At 37.8% G+C, this 23,124-nt stretch overlaps 1 protein-coding gene across 1 annotated transcript in view; it reads left to right on the top strand.

Moving 5' to 3' along the window:
• Positions 1 to 18,404: 18,404 nt before the first annotated feature.
• The window catches only part of ARHGAP42 (Rho GTPase activating protein 42), a 223,325-nt gene continuing 218,605 nt past the window's right edge, over positions 18,405 to 23,124 (top strand). Inside the window, exon 1 of the mRNA XM_016134018.2 lies at positions 18,405 to 19,101. Within this exon, the coding sequence (XP_015989504.1) occupies positions 18,948 to 19,101 (154 nt within the window). The 5' untranslated portion in view covers positions 18,405 to 18,947. The remainder of the gene's footprint in view (positions 19,102 to 23,124) is intronic.

The following is a 23,124-nucleotide window of genomic DNA, read 5'->3' as shown; positions in this document are numbered from 1 at the left end:
AGTACAAAGAGAAAAGATTGGGGTAATTGGCAACTAAAGCTTGGAGGAGAGGCCCACAGAGCCAGGACTCAGGTCTCTAAGAAGAGAATGCTGCTCAGTTGGTGATAGTAACTCAGGAGCTCAAAGGAGGGGGCTGTGAAGGGTGGTATTGTTTCTTATTTTATAGGGTTCTTGTGTGAGTTAAATGAGATTACACATTTGAAGCTCTCGGCTATTATTAGTGGTGGGAGGTGATGTAAGCCATTAGTTAAGCACAGGAACCTAAGTCAGACTGCCTGGGTTCAAATCTCATTTCTAAGAATTAGCAGCTATCATAAAAAGTCTCTTGTTACCATAATGATTATAAAATTTATCTGATTTCACTAAATCTTACTAGACTATCAAACTGGACTGTTTGTGATGAGTATAAATTTTCAACACAAACCTAAAATGTAAGTACGTTTTTTCTATTTCACAAATTAGAAACAGGTATAGTGAGGTCACATAATTTTCCCAAGGCTTCATAGCTCATTAGTGATAGGAATTATATTGAATCAAGATGCTCCATAACGTCATCTAGCACAGTGGTCCCCAATCTTTTTGGCACCAGTGGCCAGTGCTCCTGTGAGAATCTAATGCCTGATGATCTGAGAAGGAACTGAAGCAGTGATGCTAATGCTGGAGAGCAGCTCCAAATACAAATGAAGCTCCGCTTAGTTCACCTCTTGCTGTGCAGCCAGTTCCTAACAGGCCACAGACTGGTACTGGTCTGCGGACTGGGAGTTGGGGACCTCTGATCTAACACATTACATATTTTTACTGTTTATATATATTCTGCCTACTAGAACATATGTGCCATGAGAACAACTATTTATTTGTTTATTTGTTAGTTTGTTCACTGCTTCCCCAGCCCTTTGAACAGAGCATGGCACATAATAGGCATTGAACAAGTAGTTGTTGAATGAATGTGAACCAAACACAGACTCCAAAAAGGAGCAACTGTACATATTATCTCACTTTATAGTGGCCACAATGTTGAGAAATTGTACAACAGGCATTATTTTACCTGCATTTGGTATATAAAACCATTTTAAAGAAGTGAAATTAAGTTATTGTTACATACTTGGAGGACGCTTGGCTTCTGGATTATCAGCTCATCGCTCTAGTCTATACTTTTGGGACAGAAAGCCAAAGGAGAGAATCAGAGGAAGTGTAAAAAGAAGGAAGCTAGGTTCATGATAAATCTTTGTGAGATCAGCTTATTCTGTGGGACAGAGTCTGAAGCCTTATAGACTGACTGCTGTGGAAAATACTAAAGTGGGAATAATGAGGTATATCACTGCTATAGTTGCAGAGGATTGAAATGTCAGCATAGCTTTCTCGCTGGTCTGAATATTCTTAAAGACATAGTTTCAACTCTAAGTCAAAATTATTCAAATTTCCTGTGGCTCGTTCCAGAAATCATGAGTAAAAACTTTATTTGAAAACCATGGGAACAAGATAAAATGAGTTTACTTCAAGTTTCCCAGATAGCAACATGAATTATAATCACTAGTTAAATATTCAAAGACTTCAAAGCAGCATTTAGAGAAATTAGTGGTTAAATGCAACCTGGCCATTGTACTTGGCGCTTCACAGGTTTTGTAAATCTCAATTAATTAATGTTTATAGCTAGCATGAGATCATTGGATAAATAGTAGATAATAATAATTAAGCATTATTATATGAAATGCATTATTATATTTACTCTCATGAAAATTGCTAAAATGAAAAAGAATGTCAAATGGCAAAACCCATAAAAATAATTTTAAGATAGATATAGACTCTTTAGTCTGAGCTCTGAAAGTGGCTATCTTTTTGAGAAGCTTCTTAATTATGTGGTTAAAAGCTTATATTCATTATGAAATTTTTCTAACTTATGGTCATTTTTTTCCTCAGTCAGATTTTAAGATATATGATACATGAATTTGTTTCCCTAAAACTGTGTACTTATAATTTCTCTTGGTTTGTTTATTTAATAAGATTGTCCATAAAGTCTAACTCATTTTTCTTTACAATCAACACTGTAAGCCCACTTCAGGGAGTTGCAGGTTTTTTTTTTTTTCTCTCAGCCCAACCTAATACTGGTTTTCTTGTCTGTTATTTTCTTCATAAAACTTCTATCAATGGCTTTCTCCATTTTCAGTTAACTTCCTTCTAAATTTCTTGAGGAAATATCTTGATGCTTCTGAAGCTCGTTAGGAAACATTATAAAGCAAGAAAAGTTAATGATGAAATTATATAATAATCAATGTGTTAAATTTGAATATTTAAATATTTCTTGGTAATTAGGCTTTAGAGATTCTAGGATTTGAGGAAGAACAACCCACCGGATTACTTTTTACCTCTAGAAACAGAGATTATAATTTAGATGTAAACGCTTGGCTTTTTGACCAGATACTGTTTGATCTCTGGCAGTTACTTTGCTGAACCTGGCCTGTTCCTATGACCAGGACCCCATGCTGCTACGCTTTAACAAAAAAAGCTGATTCTGCCCTTTCTTCTGTGACATTTTGACCCAACTCTCTCTGCCACCCCAACCAGATATCCAGAAAAATATTAATGGGAAAGTGAGATCAGTGCAAAAGTATGTTTTAAAGCACATTGTACTATTTTTCAAAGAGGCTTTTTTCCCCCAGTGGTATTTTTTCAAATCTATTTTGAAAGAAAACCAATAATAAAACTTGAAATTATAATTTTTTTATAGAATATGTTCAATAAGTAGAAAAGTTACAGCAAAATATTTGTATACTTTGGTGTTCCTGTTTTACAATATTGTTCTATATTTAAAATGACCTTTTGTTGTCTTTTTAACCACTTGCAAAATATTCCAGATTTCTTTCTAGGTCATAAAGTGAACCAATTATTCTTTTACTTTGTGATGGTAACTTTATGTGCTTATTTGTGAGTCCCTTTTAAAGAGAAGAAAGAATTTTTTTTAAAGTGGTTAATGTGTTCTCTTATCTGAAGATCAACAAAAGGAACTAAATAGATTAGAATATTTAGCTGCTCACGATCTGTATGAATTTTGGCAAATCAATCCCTCCGAGCCTCTAAAATATGAAAATAACACCTACCTGTCAAAGTTTTCTGGTAACAGAGTGGGCATCTGCCGTCCAATTCCCAGTAGTCCGTTTCCCTCAAGGAGCAGAACCTCCCTACCCCATGTAGCTCCGAATCACCTATTGGTTCTGACAGCCCCACCAGTCTCCAGACCACAGGGTTGAGCAAGTGGCAATAACCTGGCCAATCATAACACCCCAACCCTCTCTCTACTCTGATGGTCCCAGAGATGGGTAACTGGAGTCCTTTTTTGAGCTTTGCTCTATGAACACACAGAGGATCTTTCCTCTAAGGTAGCAAGCACTAAGAAACATGAAAAGCTAAACCCAACGGACTGAGTTATCTGAGAGAAAAGCTGAGCTGAGAGTTATAGGGTTAAAGATAGTCATAGGAAACATCTTACTCCTGCCATGATCGAAGTCAGATCATGAAGTCTACCCCTGAAGTTTTCAGTTCAGCTCTTATCCTCTAATAAAGATTCCCCTTTAATGCTTATACTAGTTTAAGTTGGTTTTTGTCATTTGCAGCTAAAAGGGTTCTGAATACTACAGAGAGTTAAACGAGATAAAATATACAAAATATAAAGGTTTATACAAACATTAAAGTATAACTATTGCTCAAGGAATACGACGTCAGCTCCAAAAAAACTGATGTCAGAGAAGTATAGTCAGAACCGTATCATGTGGGGGTAACTTGATAAATGTGAATATCCCCATTACATGACCTCCAGTCATATCTCATAACCAAAAATAAGGGGGGCGCTTCCCTCCTGGGGGCTACTCTGAATTTCTGGCAATAACATATGGGTTAAGACAATACCAACTGAGTTCTGATGAACCACATTCCATAATAAAAGTTTCAAAAGCTACCTAAAAAAGCAATCATTTAGATATCCTGTCTACTGCAAAATTTCTCCTGTTCCCTTAAGTAATGTTGTATAAACATTGTTTTTGTCTTCAGTGTGAATGTTCGAAGAACACAGACTGCTATGATATTCTGTATTTTTGTTTCTCCTATGACTATAATGGCTTCCCCTGCCCCCCGCAAGTATTAAATCGGACTGTTACCTTAAAAGGCAAAAATTAGTGACTATATTTGTCCCTGTTGAAACAGGGAATAAACAAACAGCTGTGGTTAGTGCGTAGGCATTTAAGATGTTCAGAATAAAGATTGAGGTTTAGATATCTATCTCAAAAATGGGGTTCCCAGGAGAAGAGTCTATTTAGAAATGAGCAGAGTGTACAGGTAGAGCAAAGACATCAAGGACAATAAAGTCTAGAAGACTAACTCATTTCCTTTGAAAGTCAATGCTAGACAACAGAATATGCAGTGATGATAAATAACCCCCCTTCTCTGAAATGTGGGTTGGACAATTTTCTGACACATCGGAAAATAAATAGGGCAAATCTGTTTTTAGTCTGTGTGTTTTCCTCTTTACCAAATGGAAAAAAGGCCTGTGATTTTGTTTCAAGGTCCTGTGTGTGAAACACGGAAGACAGTATTGGTACAATAATGAGAATGCTATGTTTAATTTAACTCAATACAATGAATATTTGAACACACATTCACTACATGACAGAACTGTGGGAGAGAGTAGGCATACAAACAGATTAACATTCTTTTCCCAAAGAGAAAAATTGATGTGGAAGACCAGTCTAAAAAGCGTACAAAAGAGAGATTTCTCCACTTGGTCATATGAAGAAGGAGGGTTTAAAACCACATCTTTTGACTCCAAATCAAGTACTCTTTCCACTGTACCGGGAGTTTAAAATTCCATATGTCCATTTGTATTTGTTCCTTCACTGTTGAGATCAGGTCAACAAATGGGGTGTTGTGTATTACATATGTCCAAAAAGTTCATACCAGACATAAAGCTAACTTAGAGGAGAAACTGGGTCACTCCCTGGTGATGACTGGGAAGCTTTCCGAAGAAAGTAATATCTGGGGATGGTTTTGAAAAACTAAGTTTTTCCTTGGAATAAGTATTAGTCAGTGTTCTCCACAGAAACAGTACTGATAAAATGTTTGTTATAGGAATTGTTTAATGTGACTAGGAGGCTGAGAAGCCCTGTAATCTGCCATGGTGAGCCAGTGGTATAATTCAGTCTGAGTCCAAGGCCTGAGAAGGGGGTGCTAGGGAGGGGACAACAGCATAAGTCTCTACTGAGTGCAAGGGAAGGAGAAGACGAATGTCCCAGCTCAAACAGAGAAAGTTCACCCTTCCTCCAACTTATTTTCTATTCTTGCCCTCAGTAGATTGGACAACGTCCACCCACATTGGGAAGAAGGGCCATCTACTTTTCTTATTTCACCAACTCAAATGCTAATCTCTTCTGGAAATTCCCTCATAGACACACTCAGAAATTACATTTTTCCAGCTATTTCTGCATCTTAGCCCCATCAAGTTGACATAAAATTAACCATCACAGAAGAGGATGGGCATTCCAGCAAGAAGGATCATGGAAGAGTAAGAAAATCATGAATATGGAGTATAGTTTGATACTGCTAGGGAGTAAAATAAGTAACTCTGAAGGAGTTGAATAGAAATCTTCTTCTTAGATTGTTTATTCTTAGTAGAGAAATGCTCAGTTAAAGATATAAATGAATTAATCTCCAAAACCATTGAGCTATACAAGTCTATATGGCTTGTAGGGTCAAAAGAGTCTTGTTTTCATAATGCAGTGGCAGCAGCTATGCATATAAAATACAAATTTAGTTCTGTACTGTGCCAGACCAACTTTGTTCTATCGAAGCCATTCTCTCAAACAGGATATGCGTAGTAATATAGTCATAACCCCACACTGTCCATCATTCTGATAAATTCAGAGAGGGTCTTATTAGGAAGTAGACCTTTTCTATATCTAGGCCAGAAAAATTAGTCTCATTATCGAATAAAGCCAAATGTACTTTAGGCTTTGTCCTTTTTTAAAAAAACAACCAGCTCCACCCCCTCATCCAGCTCTAGTGAAGGTGCTAACTAAAATAGAATGGCAAAACCAAAACACAGGGAAGTTGGGGCCAGGAGACTCAATGGGCTGCAGAATTTATCCTGCATAACTAAAAGTTGAAAGTTTTAATAATTCCACCTTACCCATAATGTTTAAGCATATTTTGGCTGGAGATTTGAGTAAAGATTTTTCGGTTATTCCATTCTATTTTTAGTTCTGATGATGCAGCAACCAAAATGTAATCACGACGTTCTTTTTTTTTTGCATTATTTGAAAATTCTCTAAGCTTTGACCTCAACAAGCAGACCTCTAGAAAATTAGCAAAAATGCAGACTTTCAGCAGATTCTCTAGAAGACAAGGAAGCCTTTTGAATTACTATATTGAAATCAAATTACACATAGAGGTATATTACAATTATTTTATACTCTTAATTTTTTTTTGGGCCCACAAATATGAACATGTGATATGTTGACCCACTCTTTCTGTCTAGGAAGGAGCAAGCCAAGTTTTACATGCACCCATGCATTTATTGAGCAAGTATATTATGCCAAGCACTGATCAAATATAAATAAGACAAAGAAGACAAGACCTTTGTCCTTGGAATAGAACAGACGACCAACAAAGTAAGCAAACACATGAAGTCAAGTGTGAGGTAAAGTGTTATAGATCTTATGAAAGGAATCAGGATAAGGCACAGTTTAATATAAAGCTGACAATGAGTCTCTGAAAGGGAGCCTTAGGGAGAAGTAACTGTTTGCTAAGTGGACATGATGGCAGGGTGGCAAGGTTGGCAAGGGATTAAGGAAGGGTACTCCAGGCAGAAATGATAATAGCAGCAAAGTCAAAGAGACATGACTTGGCTTAGTCCAGTGTTTCCCAAATTGTGCAGTATCTAGACCTATTATAAAGAGTAAATTTATCTTACACCCTGGAGTTTGTTTAAATTGTTTTCTTAACTATGTAGAAATAAAATCCTAAGTATAAATCCCAATGTTTATAGCTATTATATAATTATGAAACCAAAACAGATGGATAAATAAATTATAAAGAAAAATACAAAACTAATATTCCAAATAACAATATCAATTTAATGGCATGAGTGGTATTTCTTGCTGAGATAATATTGTCTTGATAACTACAAATCTTTTGAGCCTGACATGCCTATATTACTTTGTGCTAAATGATGATTCAATTCTTTCATCATCTTTTACTGGACCCATTGCCAGATCTTTATTTATATAGCAAGCTGTGACATTATTTGGTCTTCATTTGTAATGAATGTATTATTTAAAATATTAAGCCCGTCTCTCTTCTTTATTTGTTAGCCCATGACAACGAGACATTTTTGTGGTTGTATTCAATTAGAAACTGATCATTCTGGACCTTTATTACACAAACTGTGGTCCACAGAGTAGCTGCACTGCCAGCACGTAAGAGCTTATTAGAAATGCCTTGGGCCACAGAACAGAGCAGCCCTTTCATAAGATCTCCAGGTGAGTCCTATGTGTGCTAAAGTTTGAAATCCACTGACCTGGATGATTCAGAATATGCTTATAGTATTTTAATAAATAATTATCAAAATTAAAACATAAAATAGAAAATTTCTCATGGAGACATCATGAACTCCTAATGATCTCTCTTATAAGCCCATTAGTAGAATTTAAAGAAATTGAGCTTGACCGAAACATAATTCCAGGAGCAAAAGATTTGGCAATCAGTGAGATTAGAAAGATAATGGAAACTGGTTTGGCAAACTAAGGAGTTTGGACTCTATCCATCATTCAATGAGGTGCTATGAAAAGATTTTAAGGCCTGGAGAGAATGAACTTTGCTTTTTCAGAAAGATTATCCTCACTGCAATCACGGATTAGAGAATGGCTGACTGGAGTCATGGAGACACGTTAAGGGCTTATTTCAATTGCTCAGGCAGTGAGGACTGACCTAATGCTGAAGCTAGGGCTAGACAGAAGTGGGTAGATGTCAGAGATATCAAGGAGATATCTTGGTGACTGATCGCATGTCAAGTTTCTTTTTTAGCCAACTAAGGCAGGAAATGCAATCTGAAAAGCAGGTTTAGGAAAAAGGATGAAATGTAGCAAAGTGTACATACTGAGCTTGTAGCATCTTTGGAATAGCCATTGTGGAGATGTCCAGTGGGCAGGAACTACAAGGGTCTGCCTGGCGATGTAGAGCTGGGAGTAGTGAAAGCAATTGCAAGAAGAATCCTCAGAGAATGACTTACAGAGAAGATATGGAATTTAAAATTATTGCCTTACCTTGCCATATAATCAACACACTTAAATAAATCCTTGGTATTTGTGAACTACTTACTGCAGTTTTATACTCTTGACCAAAATTATGCTATACTTTTGAAATTGTCATAGTTAAAAGTCCTGCCTCCTACACTAATAGAAGTAGTCACATTTTCTTAGAAATGATTTAGCTACAAATTTTTTTTCTCACATTTGAAGGTGCCCTGAAACAGCTTAGATGAGAGCTATGATTTATTTTTATTACTTGGGAAAAGACTATTCTTATTTTAAGTATCAACTTCATCCTGTTTCAGAGAAGGCTCATCAATAGCAGTGCTCTTTGTATATAAGTAAGCCACCACCTGCTATCTGATAGAGAAGAGAAGAGCTATTATCAAATAGAATATCTCACCAACAGGTCATTAGGAATGTATGTGGCTCCGAAGAACAATACAAAACAGCCCTTCGCTTTTCCTGTTGAGTCACTTGAAGTCCAGCTGACAGGAATATCCTGAAAATCCCTCCTCTCTATTCTTCCTCTCCTTGTCAAACATTATTTCAATATTTTAATCCCCCTTTCATTCCCTCTTCGACTGTCCAGTTCCCAGCATGAAAAGAAAGGTCAAGTCATTCAGGTCCTGAGTCACCCTTCTGCCTTCTGAGTGGAGCATCTAATGGACAGGATCCCAACATACCTGTTTCATGCAGATACTGACATTAAAACCTAACAGGGAGTCATTGTTATAACAAAGGTTCTTCCTTCCCAGTCTTACTTAAGTTTCCCTCTCAGGGGAAGGAGTTGTCTCAGGAAAACAAATACATCCTAACATCCCTCTACATCTGTCATTCTTGCATAGTCCCAGAGCCATCCTCTCTGTGTCTTCCTGGCCTCTCCTCCAGAACAAATGGAACTCAACCAGAAAGTGTGGCAGATGCATCAGTGGTGGATGGTTCATAAATACTCCTCTGTTTCCCCACACAGTGGGCTGTGAGTAGCTGGGGGCTGCTCCCGTCTGTGTTTGAGGAACATTTTAGGACACCTTAATTGATACTTTGGATCCCTATTGCGAGGCTGCTCCTAACTCAGAGCAGTTCCTCGTCTTGCCTCCAGTCCTTCCACTCAACTAAAGAACTGCTGTGCATTGAGGAAGTTGGATAAAACATATCACTCCTGTTTCATTTCCCAGGATTTCACCTGACTCCTGCCAACCTGATGCATCTAAACTGATTTATTTTTTGGATGAGCTAGTTACGCACACAAAGCACATTCTCAAAAACCGATCCCTCTCTACGATTTTAAAACTAGACACAATACAGATATGATAAGAGATTAGACACAGATAAACACTAGTAAAGTAGCCTCTTTAACTAAGATTACAAGTCCAATTAGCTTACAACTAGTAAGATATCCAAGATATTTTATAAAAACATCCACAATTCAATCAGCTATCTTTTTTTTTTTTAAAAAAAAAGTATCCCTAAGAGTTCTAGGCCCCCAAAATATAGGATAATGCAAGATCCTATTAAGTTAATCTTTGTATTACATGTCTTTAACAAAATCTGTCTTAGTCTGCTCAGGCTACCATAATAAAATCATAGATTAGGTGGCTTAACCCAGAGAAATTTATTTTCTCACAGCCTGGAACCTGAAAAGTCCAAGAGTAAATTTCCAGCGGAGTAAGGTTTCTGGTGAGAGTTCTCTCCCTAGTTCGCACACACTGCCTTGCTGTGTTCTCACATGGTGGAGAGAGAAAGATCTCTGTTATCTCTTCCTCTTTTATAAAGACACCAGTTCTATAGAATTGAGACTCCACCTGTAACCTTATTTAACCTTAATCACCTGCTTAAAAGCCCTATCTTCAATATAGTCACATTGGAAGTTAGGGCTTCAACATGACTTGACAATATGCAACATATAAATTTGAGGGTGACACACTTCGTTTCATAATAGTTATAAAATGCAAATTCCATTCGAGTGATCACTCTGAAGGCTTCTGTGAGTGAATAGAAAAATAAAAGATGGTGACACTTTTCATAAATGGGAATTGCTTCTAATTAATGTATCTAATTAATTAATCTATTTTGTGGATTAGAACTAGGAATTATATGTATATACAATATACCTGCATTGTATGAAGTATATTCATTTCTTTCTTTATGAGTTGAGTCGAAAATTTGGAAAGATGCTGATATGGTCTGAATACTTTAATTTCAGGTTCATGGCTCATGACCTGAGCCATGAAGTTATGAAGCAATAACAATAATTATGAAAAAGATTATTCAGTGAGTCCCCTTCTGGTTATGAACAAGAAATGGCATCATGGTTGAACTATCTGGTCTAAATAATCTCAGACAACTGACATTCCTTAGGGGTAAATATATCTTTTAACCTCAGGGAGATTTAAAATTCTGTACATGGAGAAAGATTTAAGAGAATCAAAATTATAGTATTAAATTTTAGGTAAAAAGTGATTTGTCTTAAATGTTACATTCTTATAATGTTTGTGATAGTTTGTTTTTTAAAATAACTCTAATCTAAAAACTTTAGCTGTTTGACCTGCAAAGTTAAATTGGCATTTTAAAAATTTTATGAGAATGTTTAAGAGAACTTATGATTGGCCATTTTATAAATTCGCTACTAAATTATATGATTATTTATCATTCAGAAAGATTTTGCTAAGGTAATATCTTAAAAAGAAAAAAAATAAGTATTAAGTGTTTAAGTATTAACCCATTAAACTGCTGTTAATTGAAAGGGTGTTTAAATTTGTAAGTGAGACCAAACATTACTTAAAGTTTTTAAAACAATAATTGCTAACATTTGCTAAACGTATAAATAGGACAGTACCATTTGTGAGTTGAGCTCAGAAGCTTATGGTAAAACCAGGTTTTTAAAAAAAAATTCGTAACTTTAATAGCATCAGTTATTAAAATTAAAAAAAAAACATTCTGATTTTATGGATGAAAATTATCCTTGAATGCACCAACAAAACAAAACAAAACAAAACAAACTGACATCAACAATAAGAGTAAAAGCAAGACAATTCAATACAAATAATCACAGACAATGTAATTGAAGTGTGACTTCTTTATTTGTCAGCTTCCAACGGAGGCTCTGGCTGCAGGTTGCTTCCCCTTGGCATTGGAATCTAGCTAAGCATCTGCTTATGATTCCACTTACTTTTTTTCCCTTTGCCTGATCTCAAAACCACACACATCTCCTCTCTTTTCTTTGACCCTCTTCCATCTTGACACTTACCAGAAGAGGAAAAGATTAGAAGAGTGAAATGTACATCAAGAAGAATTGAGACTACTAACACTACTTTTATTTGTTTAGTAAATTAAAGTTTAATCTCAGTAATTCACCTCTGTCTTTCAATAAAATTTAATAAATCGGCAGCTGGAGAAAAAAGAATTAACTAATAAATGTAAAGATAAGAATTCTACCCTTTCTGAAAAATAACTTTGTCGTCATTATACAGAAATTTGTAAGATTTTTTAATTCCAGATACAATTCACACTGACAGAATGTAACTTAATGTACATTTTAAGGGATAATATATATTTTACTTTATTTCTCATAAAGGAAGTTGCCACTATGACTATTACTTTCAGATTCTCTTTCAGATTTGGTCTTTTTTCCCCATCTGAAATGCTCAAACCATAGAAACTGTGGGTCTGTTCTTTATTTTCCTTATCATTTTGCCTGAGTTATGATTTTCTCCTTGCTGGATGTGGAGTCATTTGAGTTAGTTTCCCTAAACTCCTTCTGGGTTGGTTATTTTCCTCATCATATTTCTCACTGCCTCAGCCAGGGCCACAGTGTGTTACTTGGCAGCAGTTCTAGTGCAGACATACTCATGGCCTGGAAGCACAGATAGTGAGCTCCACTTCACCTTTCATACTCAGTGGAGCTCAAGCAACACATAGAGACCTCTACACCAAATGGGGGAACCCTGGAGAAGCTTCCTCTGCTCCCCTAAACAACTGCTCAGATGCCTCCACCAAAGAAGCCAAGAAACAATTTTTAGGTGATTGTAAGGCATTCGTGCATTGTAAACATTTGTTAGGTCTCTTGTGTGGGCTGATAGTGTGCCAGGTACATGAGATATAAAGAAGAATAAGACATGGTCTAAAAGCTTGGAGTCTAAAGGCAAAGGGTGTAAATGTGGGGAAAAAAGAGCTATGTAAAAAAATATATTATAAATTTGTGTAAGTGTTCTAACAGAGATATTTTATTGTGCTGTGGTCTTGGAGTCAGAGTAGGTATGGGGTGTGTTACATGCCAATAAGTTGGCTCTAACTCCTGGTAGCTCTACCAGTGAGTGATGTCCACAACATCCTGTCCTCAGTAGCCCTGCTCTGCTCCTACAGGCTCATGCCTACGGCTTCTTTTACAGAGTCGATCATCTCATTCTTGGTCTTTCTCTTTTCCTGCTGCCTTCTATTTTTCCCAGTATGATGGTCTTTTCTAAAGAACCCGGTCTCCTCATGACGTACCCAAAGTAGGACAGCTTCATTTTTGTCATGTTTGCTTCCGGTTTTGTAATTTTTGCTTCCTTTATTTCAGGCTTAATTTGCTCTAGGATTGACTTGTTCATCTTTCTGGTGGTCCAGAGTATCCACAGAGTTCTCCTCCAACACTGTATTTCAATAAATCAAATTTTTTTGTGTGTGTGTGTGGGGGGAGGGTCAGCCTTCTTCGCAATCCAACTTTCACATCTGTACATAGTAATTATAGCCAGGGACATCTCTGTTTATCCTGGAAGGTTTGTTTTTTGTGCCTCAGTGTCCTCAGTCTCACAAAATTCTTACCTCCAGAGTTAGAGTGAGGAGTAGTAAGCCTAGTGGGATTAGGGGCACTATAGTTTCTCAGTAAAAGCTTCCCTCATCCTGTGTGCTCAGTGGTTTCTATGGAATCCAGCAGAGGCCACCCCTAAAAGAGTTCCAGTGAGAGGTAAGGAGGTACAAAACTTCCCTTCCAAACACAGCTGCACATCTCTGAGCCCAGTACCCATGACTGATTCTCATTGTTAGTGTGGAGTATCATCCTAACTCTGAGTCAAAGAGGTATAGTGATGTCTCAGATATAGAGCTGAAGGGGAACTAAGTAAAATCGTGAATATAAAGTGCTTAGGGCAATGTCTGGCATACTATGAGGGTTTAATAAATAATAGCCATTATCACTATCATTCTAATTTTATATTTGGGGAAGCCAGAAAGCTTGAAGGGTAAATCTCCCTAAACCACTATAAATGGCCTTTGTGTGACCATTTGATTAATGTCTCCATTATAACTGATTAGACTGAAAATTTCATTAGAGCAGGAATGAGGGAAGATTTGCTTACCCTTATATTCTCAGTATCTCCTGTGGAACAGGCATATAATAGAAACCTATAAATATTTGTTGAATGCACTTGATTTTTTTAAATCTGGCTTTTCTAGTTAGATCTGGATTGACATTCAACTCCACTACCTTCTAGCTATGTAAACTTGGGCAAGTTAAGCACTTTGAATCATCATTTTCCCACCTGAAAATGGGGCTGACGGTACTTAATACTTAACATTCACAGGATTGTGGAGAAGCTTAGATAAGGAGATATACATAAGCACTCTTGTATCACACCCAGCACATAGAGGTACGCATTATATTTTAGTCTCCCTGATCTTTTGCTGTCTGCTTTATGGTTTTCTGTCAGAGTTAGCAAACATCATGGTTTGCCACAAGAGGGCAATACTAAATGGAAAAGAAATCTATGCCTAAAAACCAAACCAAACAAAATAAAAACCTAATAAGCAAAACAAAAAAAATCCCTAAATTAAATAAATTCATTTCTCTCTTCTCCCCCCGCTCTTTTATCTTCTCATTTTCTCTAGCTCTGTCTCCCTCTCTTCTCTGAGTAAATGTAGTTAGTTGATGAGGGTTTCATACTTAGAATTCTGTTCTTTTCCTTCATTCTTTTCTTCAGAATTCTGTCATAATAAAATTTAGCTTTAGAAGGGACGTTAAAAGTCATATTGTCACATGGACACAAGCTATCCTCTGCAGTTACTGCTGCTCCTTTAGTCAGTGGACTTGACTTGCTGCTTCCATGACCCTTGTATTAAGCTAACCCCTAACCCGGTTAATGCTGCACATTTCTCATCCAGACAGCACCTGTTAGTTAGGTGAACTATATACCTCAACCCTAGTATGGAAAACTAAGACTGTTTACATTTATTCTAAAAAGATAATTCTTCTGAGTTACATAGGCTCAAATCTTAGAGTTATGTTGGATTCCTACCTCACAATGCAATCACATAGTATTTTTCCTTCCTTTATTTAATAGGCTTACTGCCCATCTCTTCCTCACTCTTATACTTACCCACCTAGCTCAAGTCCCCTCTTTTCATCTCTCAGCTATTTACCTACTTGGTCTTCTGACTATTGTTGGGCAATAAACACTTGGAGTCAATATATTCACACAATATGGTCTACGTAGGAAAGACTCCTATTTCTTATTCCTGGACAAAGCAAAGTTTCCTTTTCAGCACAGGGTACATTAGCAATTGTCTGTATTTCATGACAACAGTGGAAAGAAAAAAGGAGCATTATATCATTTGAGAAGAGCTCCACGATTTACTTTTTAGTTGCAAAAAGCAATGTTAGTAAGTCACTAGGCCACTGTCACTAGTGATATGACATGTACACTTGCCCATCAGAGAATGCAATGCTATACATCAACCAATCTGACAAGAATTGTGTGGAACACCAAAAAAATGCTTTTAATAAAGCAGAATAAACAATACTTGCTATGGATGGCCTTGATCTAAACTACCTTTTTCTGTTAGCAGAAGAGTGTCTTAGAAACTCTCTTGATTTAAAATTTATGTAGGTTCAAATGGTTTCAAAAACAAATCTGATTCTTATGTCTTCTTTGCTTCTCTTATTAATAATTAAGTCATCTAAGTGAAATAAGTCAGACACAAAGGATAATTATATAATTCTACTCATATGAGGTACCCAGAATAGTTAAATTCATAGAGATAGCAATAGAGTGGGGGTTACCAGGAACTGGGGACTAGGGGATATGGGAAGTTGTTAATGGGTATGGAGTTTCAGTTGGGGAAGATAAAAATGTTCTAGAGATGGATGGTGGAGATGTTTGCACAATGGTGTACTTACTGCCACTGAATTGTACACTTAAAAATAGTTAAAGTGGTAAATTACATGTTATGTATATTTACTGCATGAAAAAAAATGTTAAAAAAATTAAATCATGTGTTTTGTTTATTTACGTTTAATAATGGTTTTCTAGATACGATGTAAGGTTAAACTAAATGATACAAAAATTACTTTCAAGGAGAGCTTTAAGAAAAGAAAACACACAGGTGGAAATGCCAGCAGGGGCAGTGTCACTACATCCTCACCATAGGAAAGTCTGAAAAGTATGTTAAATCTCTAGGTACATTCATCTTCTGTGAGTCAGTCACCTCTTAACTGAACCCAGGCCTGAACCCAGGCTCAGAATACTTGAGTCTGAGAGGCCTAAGTCTACAAAACTAATTAAAAATAATATTAATAACTCAACAGTAACACTGAGAACATATTAAGCACCAGGCTTAAGTGCCAGACATGATCTAGGTCAAGAAAAAAGTTTTAGGCAGGTTTATAAATATCATGTTAGTTCACTCTACCCAACTCACTATTTTGCTCTTTAAAATAAGGAAAGACCAACGCATCCCATTTCAGAATTAAGAAAACAAACAGATACATTTCTTTGTGCCAGTAACCATTCCAAAGAGTATGTCAGCCAATCATGTTTGTGAAACACACCGTGCAGTTGACATGACCATGTATTGTAGAGTGGAAATTTTTGGAGGGCTGTATTTTAATCCATTAAAAAAAAAAAAGCTTACAAGTATAGACACTCTTTGATTTAGAAAGCCTATTCTCTTAAAAAGTATCTGGTTCAATTATTACAGTGAGAAAAATAATACATAAAAACGACAGTTCAAAACTGACCATAAACCTACCTCAAAGCAAGGCCATTTCTGGTGTCTCTCAAGTAGCCGGGTTAATGTGGCAAAAGAGAAAGCCTGACTAGCAGGTATAATTAAAGGATGAATCACAGGGATAGTCATGAGTAACCCTGAAAGCACCTTCAGGGTAAAAGTCCATTGTGACATACTAAACTTCAGAGGCTAAAGGATAAAAAGTAGTAGGAAAAATCTCAATCCATGTGAATGCAATAATGGACCTCAGTGGAAACATATTGATAATGGCATCAGTGCATTGTTAGTAGAGAACATATTCTGCCTCATGTGATATGGGTACTCATTCTCAATGTTTTCTATTCTGAAAACTGCTTGAGGTCAGATACTATGCTTTGCTTAATCTTTTCATATAAATCACTTCTCTGTTCAGATCCTAATAATGTAGACAGTAGGTATAAAATACGTAATTACACACACAAATGACTAAATGATATCCTATGTCTTAGAAGCTGGAATAAATCTGTCCTAGACTTTTAAAGAAAAATTAAAAATCGACATACAGCATATTAAATGGTACTTATCAAAGACTGTAGAAGCATTTTTGAAGAACTAATCACAGGACTTAAATGAAAAACAGGAAGAGATTGTTATATTTTATCCTGTTTATATCTCAGTAGTTGGCATTGGGTTTAGTTGCTTGGAAGAGCAACATGGCAAAAGTTGAAAGGAAACTATCTCTTTGGACTGACTGGTTTTTTGTCTTTTGGCTGTGTGATGAATAAATGTAAAATCACCTCAGGTGAAAAACAGCCCCACTGCTGCTTGCTTCTGTCACTCCATTAACTGACAAATAATAGCATTATTTCCCTCCACCCCCACCTACCCAAATGAGGAGTATTACCTGACAGACACAAGTTAGACACTTGAAATTAAAATAACCGTAATGGTGATTGGCCATTCTGCCAATATTTTGAAGTCTTATGATGTAGATATGGGTGGAAGATTTTTAAGCCTGATTTCTGTGGCTCATAAGAATTTAAATCAAAGCCATCATCTTATCTGTCTTAGTTTAAGGATTATGTGCTATTTTTAACGTTCGTGTGCACTTTTTTTAAAAAAGCAATTTGAAGCTAAGTCTTAACAATTTCTGAAACTTAATTGGTAAAAATATAAAGCACTTTAATGAAATTTTTCCCGCGATCTGTACTTTTTTTTTTTTTTAACAGATGGTTCAAATGGACAAAGCAATGAAAACAGAAATTAAAAGCAGATCTTGAAGGAAAATAACTGCGTTCTCAGAAATCCTATAGATGATGGCAGGACTGGATGTAAAGCAGCAGTTTCTTTTGTGTCCTGGTTTGGAGAGAACAGAAATTTATTAGGTGATCCTCTACCAGAGGAGGGGGAACTGCCTCTTGGTGGGAACTAACTATTCGTTTAGAACTCCAGCCAACTTCAACAATTTAAAAATCTCCATGCTTGTACGGCAATTCCTTCCAGGTACCATATGTAGTATTGTGAGGCTAATAGGTATTCTCCCGGACATAGGAACGGCTAAGTAGGAAATGGGTATTTGGGTAATGAGGATGACCTACAGTGTTTCCACCTTCACAGCCTTTTGGAACAACAATAAACAGCCCAAGGCCTGTGAAGCTTTTTGTTTGTTTTGTTTTGAATATAAAACTCTGACTTCCTTGGATCAATGAAGTGAGCGGTGGGAAAGAGACAGGAAAACTTTTCAACCTGGAATTTATAATCATTTAGTGGGCGCGTGTGAAGTAAAATCTAAACTGACGCTGGAAACGCATCCTCCAACCAGGCTTCAAATGTTATCTCAAACTTTAGGGAAAGTTACGCTGATTTCTCTCCCAGACAATTCTAGGGAGTGGGTAGTGAGGAGGAGGGATAGAGGAGGTATGTCGGGAGTCTAGAAAACTTTCGTGGAGTGGAGGACCCCAAAGTGTCACCGGGGGCTACAAGGAGCCAGGCGCCCGGGAGGCGACAGGGTTAACGCCGCGCGAGAAGGCATGAGCGCACCCTGGCCGCGGCGGCGCAGAGCCTGGGAGCGAAGTGCAGGACACAGCGGGTGGGGGCAGGAGGGTAGATGGAAGAAGGGGCGGGGTGGCGCGGGGTGGCGCGGGGTGGGAGCGCGGAGGCAGGAGGAGGGTCTCGGAGCCCGGGCCGGATCTGCGAGCTCTCTGAGCCTGCGTCCGCGGAGGGGGAGGGTTTCCCCGGCCCGGCCCGGCGCGAGCGGCGGCTGAGCGCGGCTGGCTCACAGCGCAGACGACTGTCAGGAGAGTAGGAGCGCGGAGCTGCCGGAAGTGTCTGCGCGCCGCGAGGGAACTTTCCTGCTGCGGCCGCGGCCCGTAGCCTCCGCCGCCTCCTGCTCGCGGCGACGATGCGCCGCGATGACAACACCCTGAACGGCCCTGCGCCGCGGCCCACCCCCGGTGTCTGCGCCCGCCTCGCGGTCGGGGACGACTGAGCTCCCAGGCGTCCGCGTGCCGCGCGCGGGAGCCCCGCGCAGGCGGCGGGGCGCGCGGGGCCCGTTCCCTTCGCGCAGTCCGCTCGCGTCCCCGCGCGTTCTCCGCGATCGCGGGTCCCCAGCGCCCGCCGCGGTCGCCTGCTGTCCCCGCCCTGACCGCTGACCCAGACGTGTCCCCGGCGGCCGCTGGCAGTGCCTGTACCATGGGGCTGCCTACTCTGGAGTTCAGCGATTCCTACTTAGACAGTCCGGATTTCAGGGAGCGCCTGCAGTGTCACGAGATTGAGCTGGAGCGAACCAACAAGTTCATCAAAGAGCTCATTAAGGACGGCTCTCTGCTCATCGGGGCGTTGAGGAGTAAGTAGAGCTGGCGGGAGAGGGTGGAGAGGGAGCGGGGATCTGGAGTGTCCCTGCGGGGTGCGGGTCTGGGGAGTGGGATGGAGGAGACGGAGCTTCTTTTGTTTGAATGGGTTTGGGGACAAAGCTGAAGAGCTCCCCTGCTGGTGGCCAACAAAGTTTGTTCTTGGGTGTTCTTAGTTACTTCTCTATTGGACTCTGGAATGTATCCTGACGAAAGGTGTAAAAAGTCATCTTTTTGTATTACGTTCCTGGAAAAATGTTGGAGACTTTTTTTCTTTTTCTTTTTTTGTAATTTTACTGTGTCTAGTTTGAACATTTAAAAGCCTCGAGGAAGGATTCAAAAGTTTGTCTTAATGATAAAACGAAGCTAATTTATTTAGAGATAGTCAAAGAATATAATTAATTTTTTATGTGTATAGTTAATTTCTTATATCAGTGGCTCTTCATTGGATACCATCATTGAGTTTTTTTTTTTTTTTTTCAAATGTGCATTTGTAGTTTTGCAACTTGGTAAGATGATCAAAGACAGCTTGACATTAGTGGATTGTATCTCTTTACAAATTTTTGTGGATCTTAATTTCTCATTTGCTTTGTAAATCTGTTATTGGTCAAGTCACTGAGGGTGAGAGTTCAGGGACTAAAGGCCAATCCGAAATTCTGATGATCTTCTGCAGAAAGTAAAGGGGCTTCTCCCACCTCCTGTCCACATACCTCTTGATCTGGATCTTCACTTTTAAATAAGACCCGAGGTGGACAGTGAAAGAAACACCAGAGTTTTTCTTGTAGATAATTGAGTGACTAAATGATAAGGCTTAACATATTACCTCTCCCAGGATGTATTTGCTACTTAACAGATGCTTCAGAATACTTTAGCCACTGAAAAGAAGCCCTGGAATCTCTGGTCACATGGCTGAATGAGTCAAGTATTTTCATAGAGCGGAGAGGTCTTTGAGTGATCTAGCAATCCCCAGGACAAATGTAGGGGATGCATTGTATTTGTCAAGTGCAGGCTCAGGAACAACATGGTGGGGATGTGTGTGGGCCTGAAAGACAACATTAGCATCTGCTTTGTATTTTGAACCATGTATTAATAGTGGTAAGGATGGAGTTTAGCAAAATGTATTGAAATTAGTGTGCTCCCAAATCTTTTTTTTATTTTAACCATCCCAAATGCTAGAACTTTTACTTTTCTCTTGTGTTACTTGACCAGGGTAAAGAAAATATATTTTATGCTCACATTCACTTAATTTCTGTATTTGAGGCTACACTAATAGCAACATTTACTAATTTGTGAAAGATAGTTTATCTTCAATTATTTCTATCCTGTGTATACACAAATGTGAACTCCTGGTTTGCAAATCCTGCTTGAGGTCTTGGAACTAGCCTCTTTGCCTCTTAAAGAAAGCGCGTGATGCCTCTTCAAAAAGTTTCCCTATCTCATAGTACTAGATGCTGAGCCTACTCTTGCTAGAGAAGCCAGATGGTCTACAAATAACATTTCTCCTCACGCTACTGAAGATCAATTTTAGCGTTTCAAAGGTTGAAAATACATAACTGGAATAAAAACTCTGAAATGTACATTATTTTACTAGTAATATTATGTACTTTATTATGATTTTTTAAATCTAGCCTTGCAAATATCAGGTGATTTCCATTCTTATAGGTTTGTTCTTCCATTCATTCGTAAGTGGAGAAATCTTGAGAACATGTTTCTTGAATATGTGTATTTTTTTAAATGAATTATTGAATTTCATATTTACATCCACTCTGAGAAAATGGATTACGGTTAATTAAGTGGATTAACATACACCTGTGTTTAGGTTCTGTGCTGTTAAATGCTGTATGATTATTGGTAAGTAATTTAACCTCTCTAGGTCCTACCTTTCCTATAAAATGAGAGAACATCTATAAAAATCTCACTACTAACATTACTTGTTCATTTTGTTACAAGCCTTATAGATGTTTAGTGAGTGATAATCAAGAATATTTGATTCGGGTGAATCAGGTTTTAATTTATGCCTTATGACTCAAAATCACCATTTTCATCAAATTTTATTCTATGAACTTTGTTCTTTAGCAGGTGCTAGTCTTTTGAATTCAAAGAATCATTTTTAAGTAGAACTTTGTCCCTGCAAAAATGACAAAGTACTCCCTCAAAAAAGAAGACAAGAAAAAAGAGAGAAAAAAAGAAGAGACATAAATTGAATTATACTCATTGAATTGAGTTGTTTGGGTGGGGAGAACTTATCAACATTCTTTCCTCCACCCTGCCCTGCAGCACATGGGCCATCTTTCCATTCTTATCACTGTCTCTCTCTTTGGTCTCCTGACCTAAGGTAGACTAACTAGTCAACTGTTTCCTCTGCCTTTAGGATAGTGTTTCTCAAACTTGTGTGTTTGGGCTTTTTTTTTTTTTAATAGGAAACAATAATCTTAATGGACTCTAATATAAGTTTAATTATTTATTATGGTAATTAAATAAATATGTCCAAACATGAAACTATAATTCTTATGTCTATTCATGTGATCTTAAAAGCAAATTGATTTACAAATTAAATATAAAGGATACTGTGAAACCAATAGAAACTTTTCAGCTATGTTTAATTAATCTAATGGATGATGTTTTGCTGAAACAAAATTTCCTGTCTGTAAAGACTGCTGATAATATCTTGTGTGTTGATGATTCATTTTCTCACTGTTTTTTCCAACTGAAACTACAGTTCTTCAAAATCTCTTGCCCTGATGATGGCCTTCTTTCAATCACAAACTTTACTTATTTATAGGTCGTATTGCCTCTGTTCTTAAAGCAGTAGTTCCTGGCTCTACTGATCCATAGAACAAATAAGAAGGGAATGTAATTTGAGTGGTAGAAGTTGGTTGTTCATAAGTTGATGTAGAATATGCAGTTAATTAAGAGAATAGCGAGAGGGGAGCACACAGTTTCTTAAAGATGTTTATTTTCAGCATTCACAGACCCCATTTTGAAGTACACTGCCGTGGTGTTCTTGTGATCAGGAGATTAAACAGTCATTTATAGTAAAACAACAACAACAACAACAACAACAACAACAAACAACAACAACAAACCCATAAATGCAAAGGCTACATTGAAATGTCTTGGAAAGGGTGAGGTGTTCCTGGAACCTGCCTTCCATTTGCTGTGTTTCACCAGCTTAACCTTTAGCCAGGTTTCACTTTTTTTTTTTTAACATTAAGCCAGCCAGTCATAATTTTGTGTGTATGTTCAGAGCCCACTTTGCTACCAGTTTTTGGTGGCACAGAGAAGGAGTTAAGTAAAGGTAAGAAAAAAGACAAGTTTAAGAAATTTGAAAGCCTTTCTAGTTATAGCGCTGTTTACTTGATTGTTCTTCAACTTTTAGTGAGAACTGCTTTTAGGCTATTCTTCGGTATTTAAATTTGCACCGAGATTTTATTTAAAATGGCACTCGTAAATTCTCCTTTACCTGCAAAAGCTACATCACTGCTTGTTCCACAGAGGGCCCTTTTGCTTATTTAGCTGGGCAGCCTAATCAAAGGTGTGGATGTAGAATTGCTTTAACCATTCATTTGGTTCTTATAGTCATTAGAATTTGAGTTGAGTTAAATTAGCAGAAGTAACTATATCTTTAAATGAACTGTAATTAATTTTAGAAACTGGTAGATTAGGAATGTGGTGCTTTAAAGTTCTGCCTCAGGTACAAGTAAAAGCAGTTATGCTCGTGTTAATTTAAATGGGAACCTTGGTGCTCATCAAAGTGGAATTAAATCAGGCTGGCTGAGTACTTCTGTCTACCGCTCCTGATTCTCTTCAAGAGCTTAATAGGTGTCCTTTAACAGCAAGAATCTTTATTTCTTTGGTTTTCCTTTTTTAGCAGGTAGTAGTAATTGAGGGACTGTCCTCTTAGAAGTCCAGGGAAGTGGTTGCTGAGAGAACAGAAAATGTTTCCTGCCTAGTGGAGAAGAATGGCTTACCAATAACCAACCAACTTTTGCACTGCCTCCTATGACAGTTATGATCAA

The sequence above is a fragment of the Rousettus aegyptiacus genome, unplaced genomic scaffold (genome assembly GCF_014176215.1).
Source record: "Rousettus aegyptiacus isolate mRouAeg1 unplaced genomic scaffold, mRouAeg1.p scaffold_m13_p_5, whole genome shotgun sequence".
Classification (NCBI taxonomy): domain Eukaryota; kingdom Metazoa; phylum Chordata; class Mammalia; order Chiroptera; family Pteropodidae; genus Rousettus; species Rousettus aegyptiacus.
The sequence above is the reverse complement of the archived record's forward strand: the minus strand, read 5'-3'. Positions and strand labels throughout refer to the sequence as shown.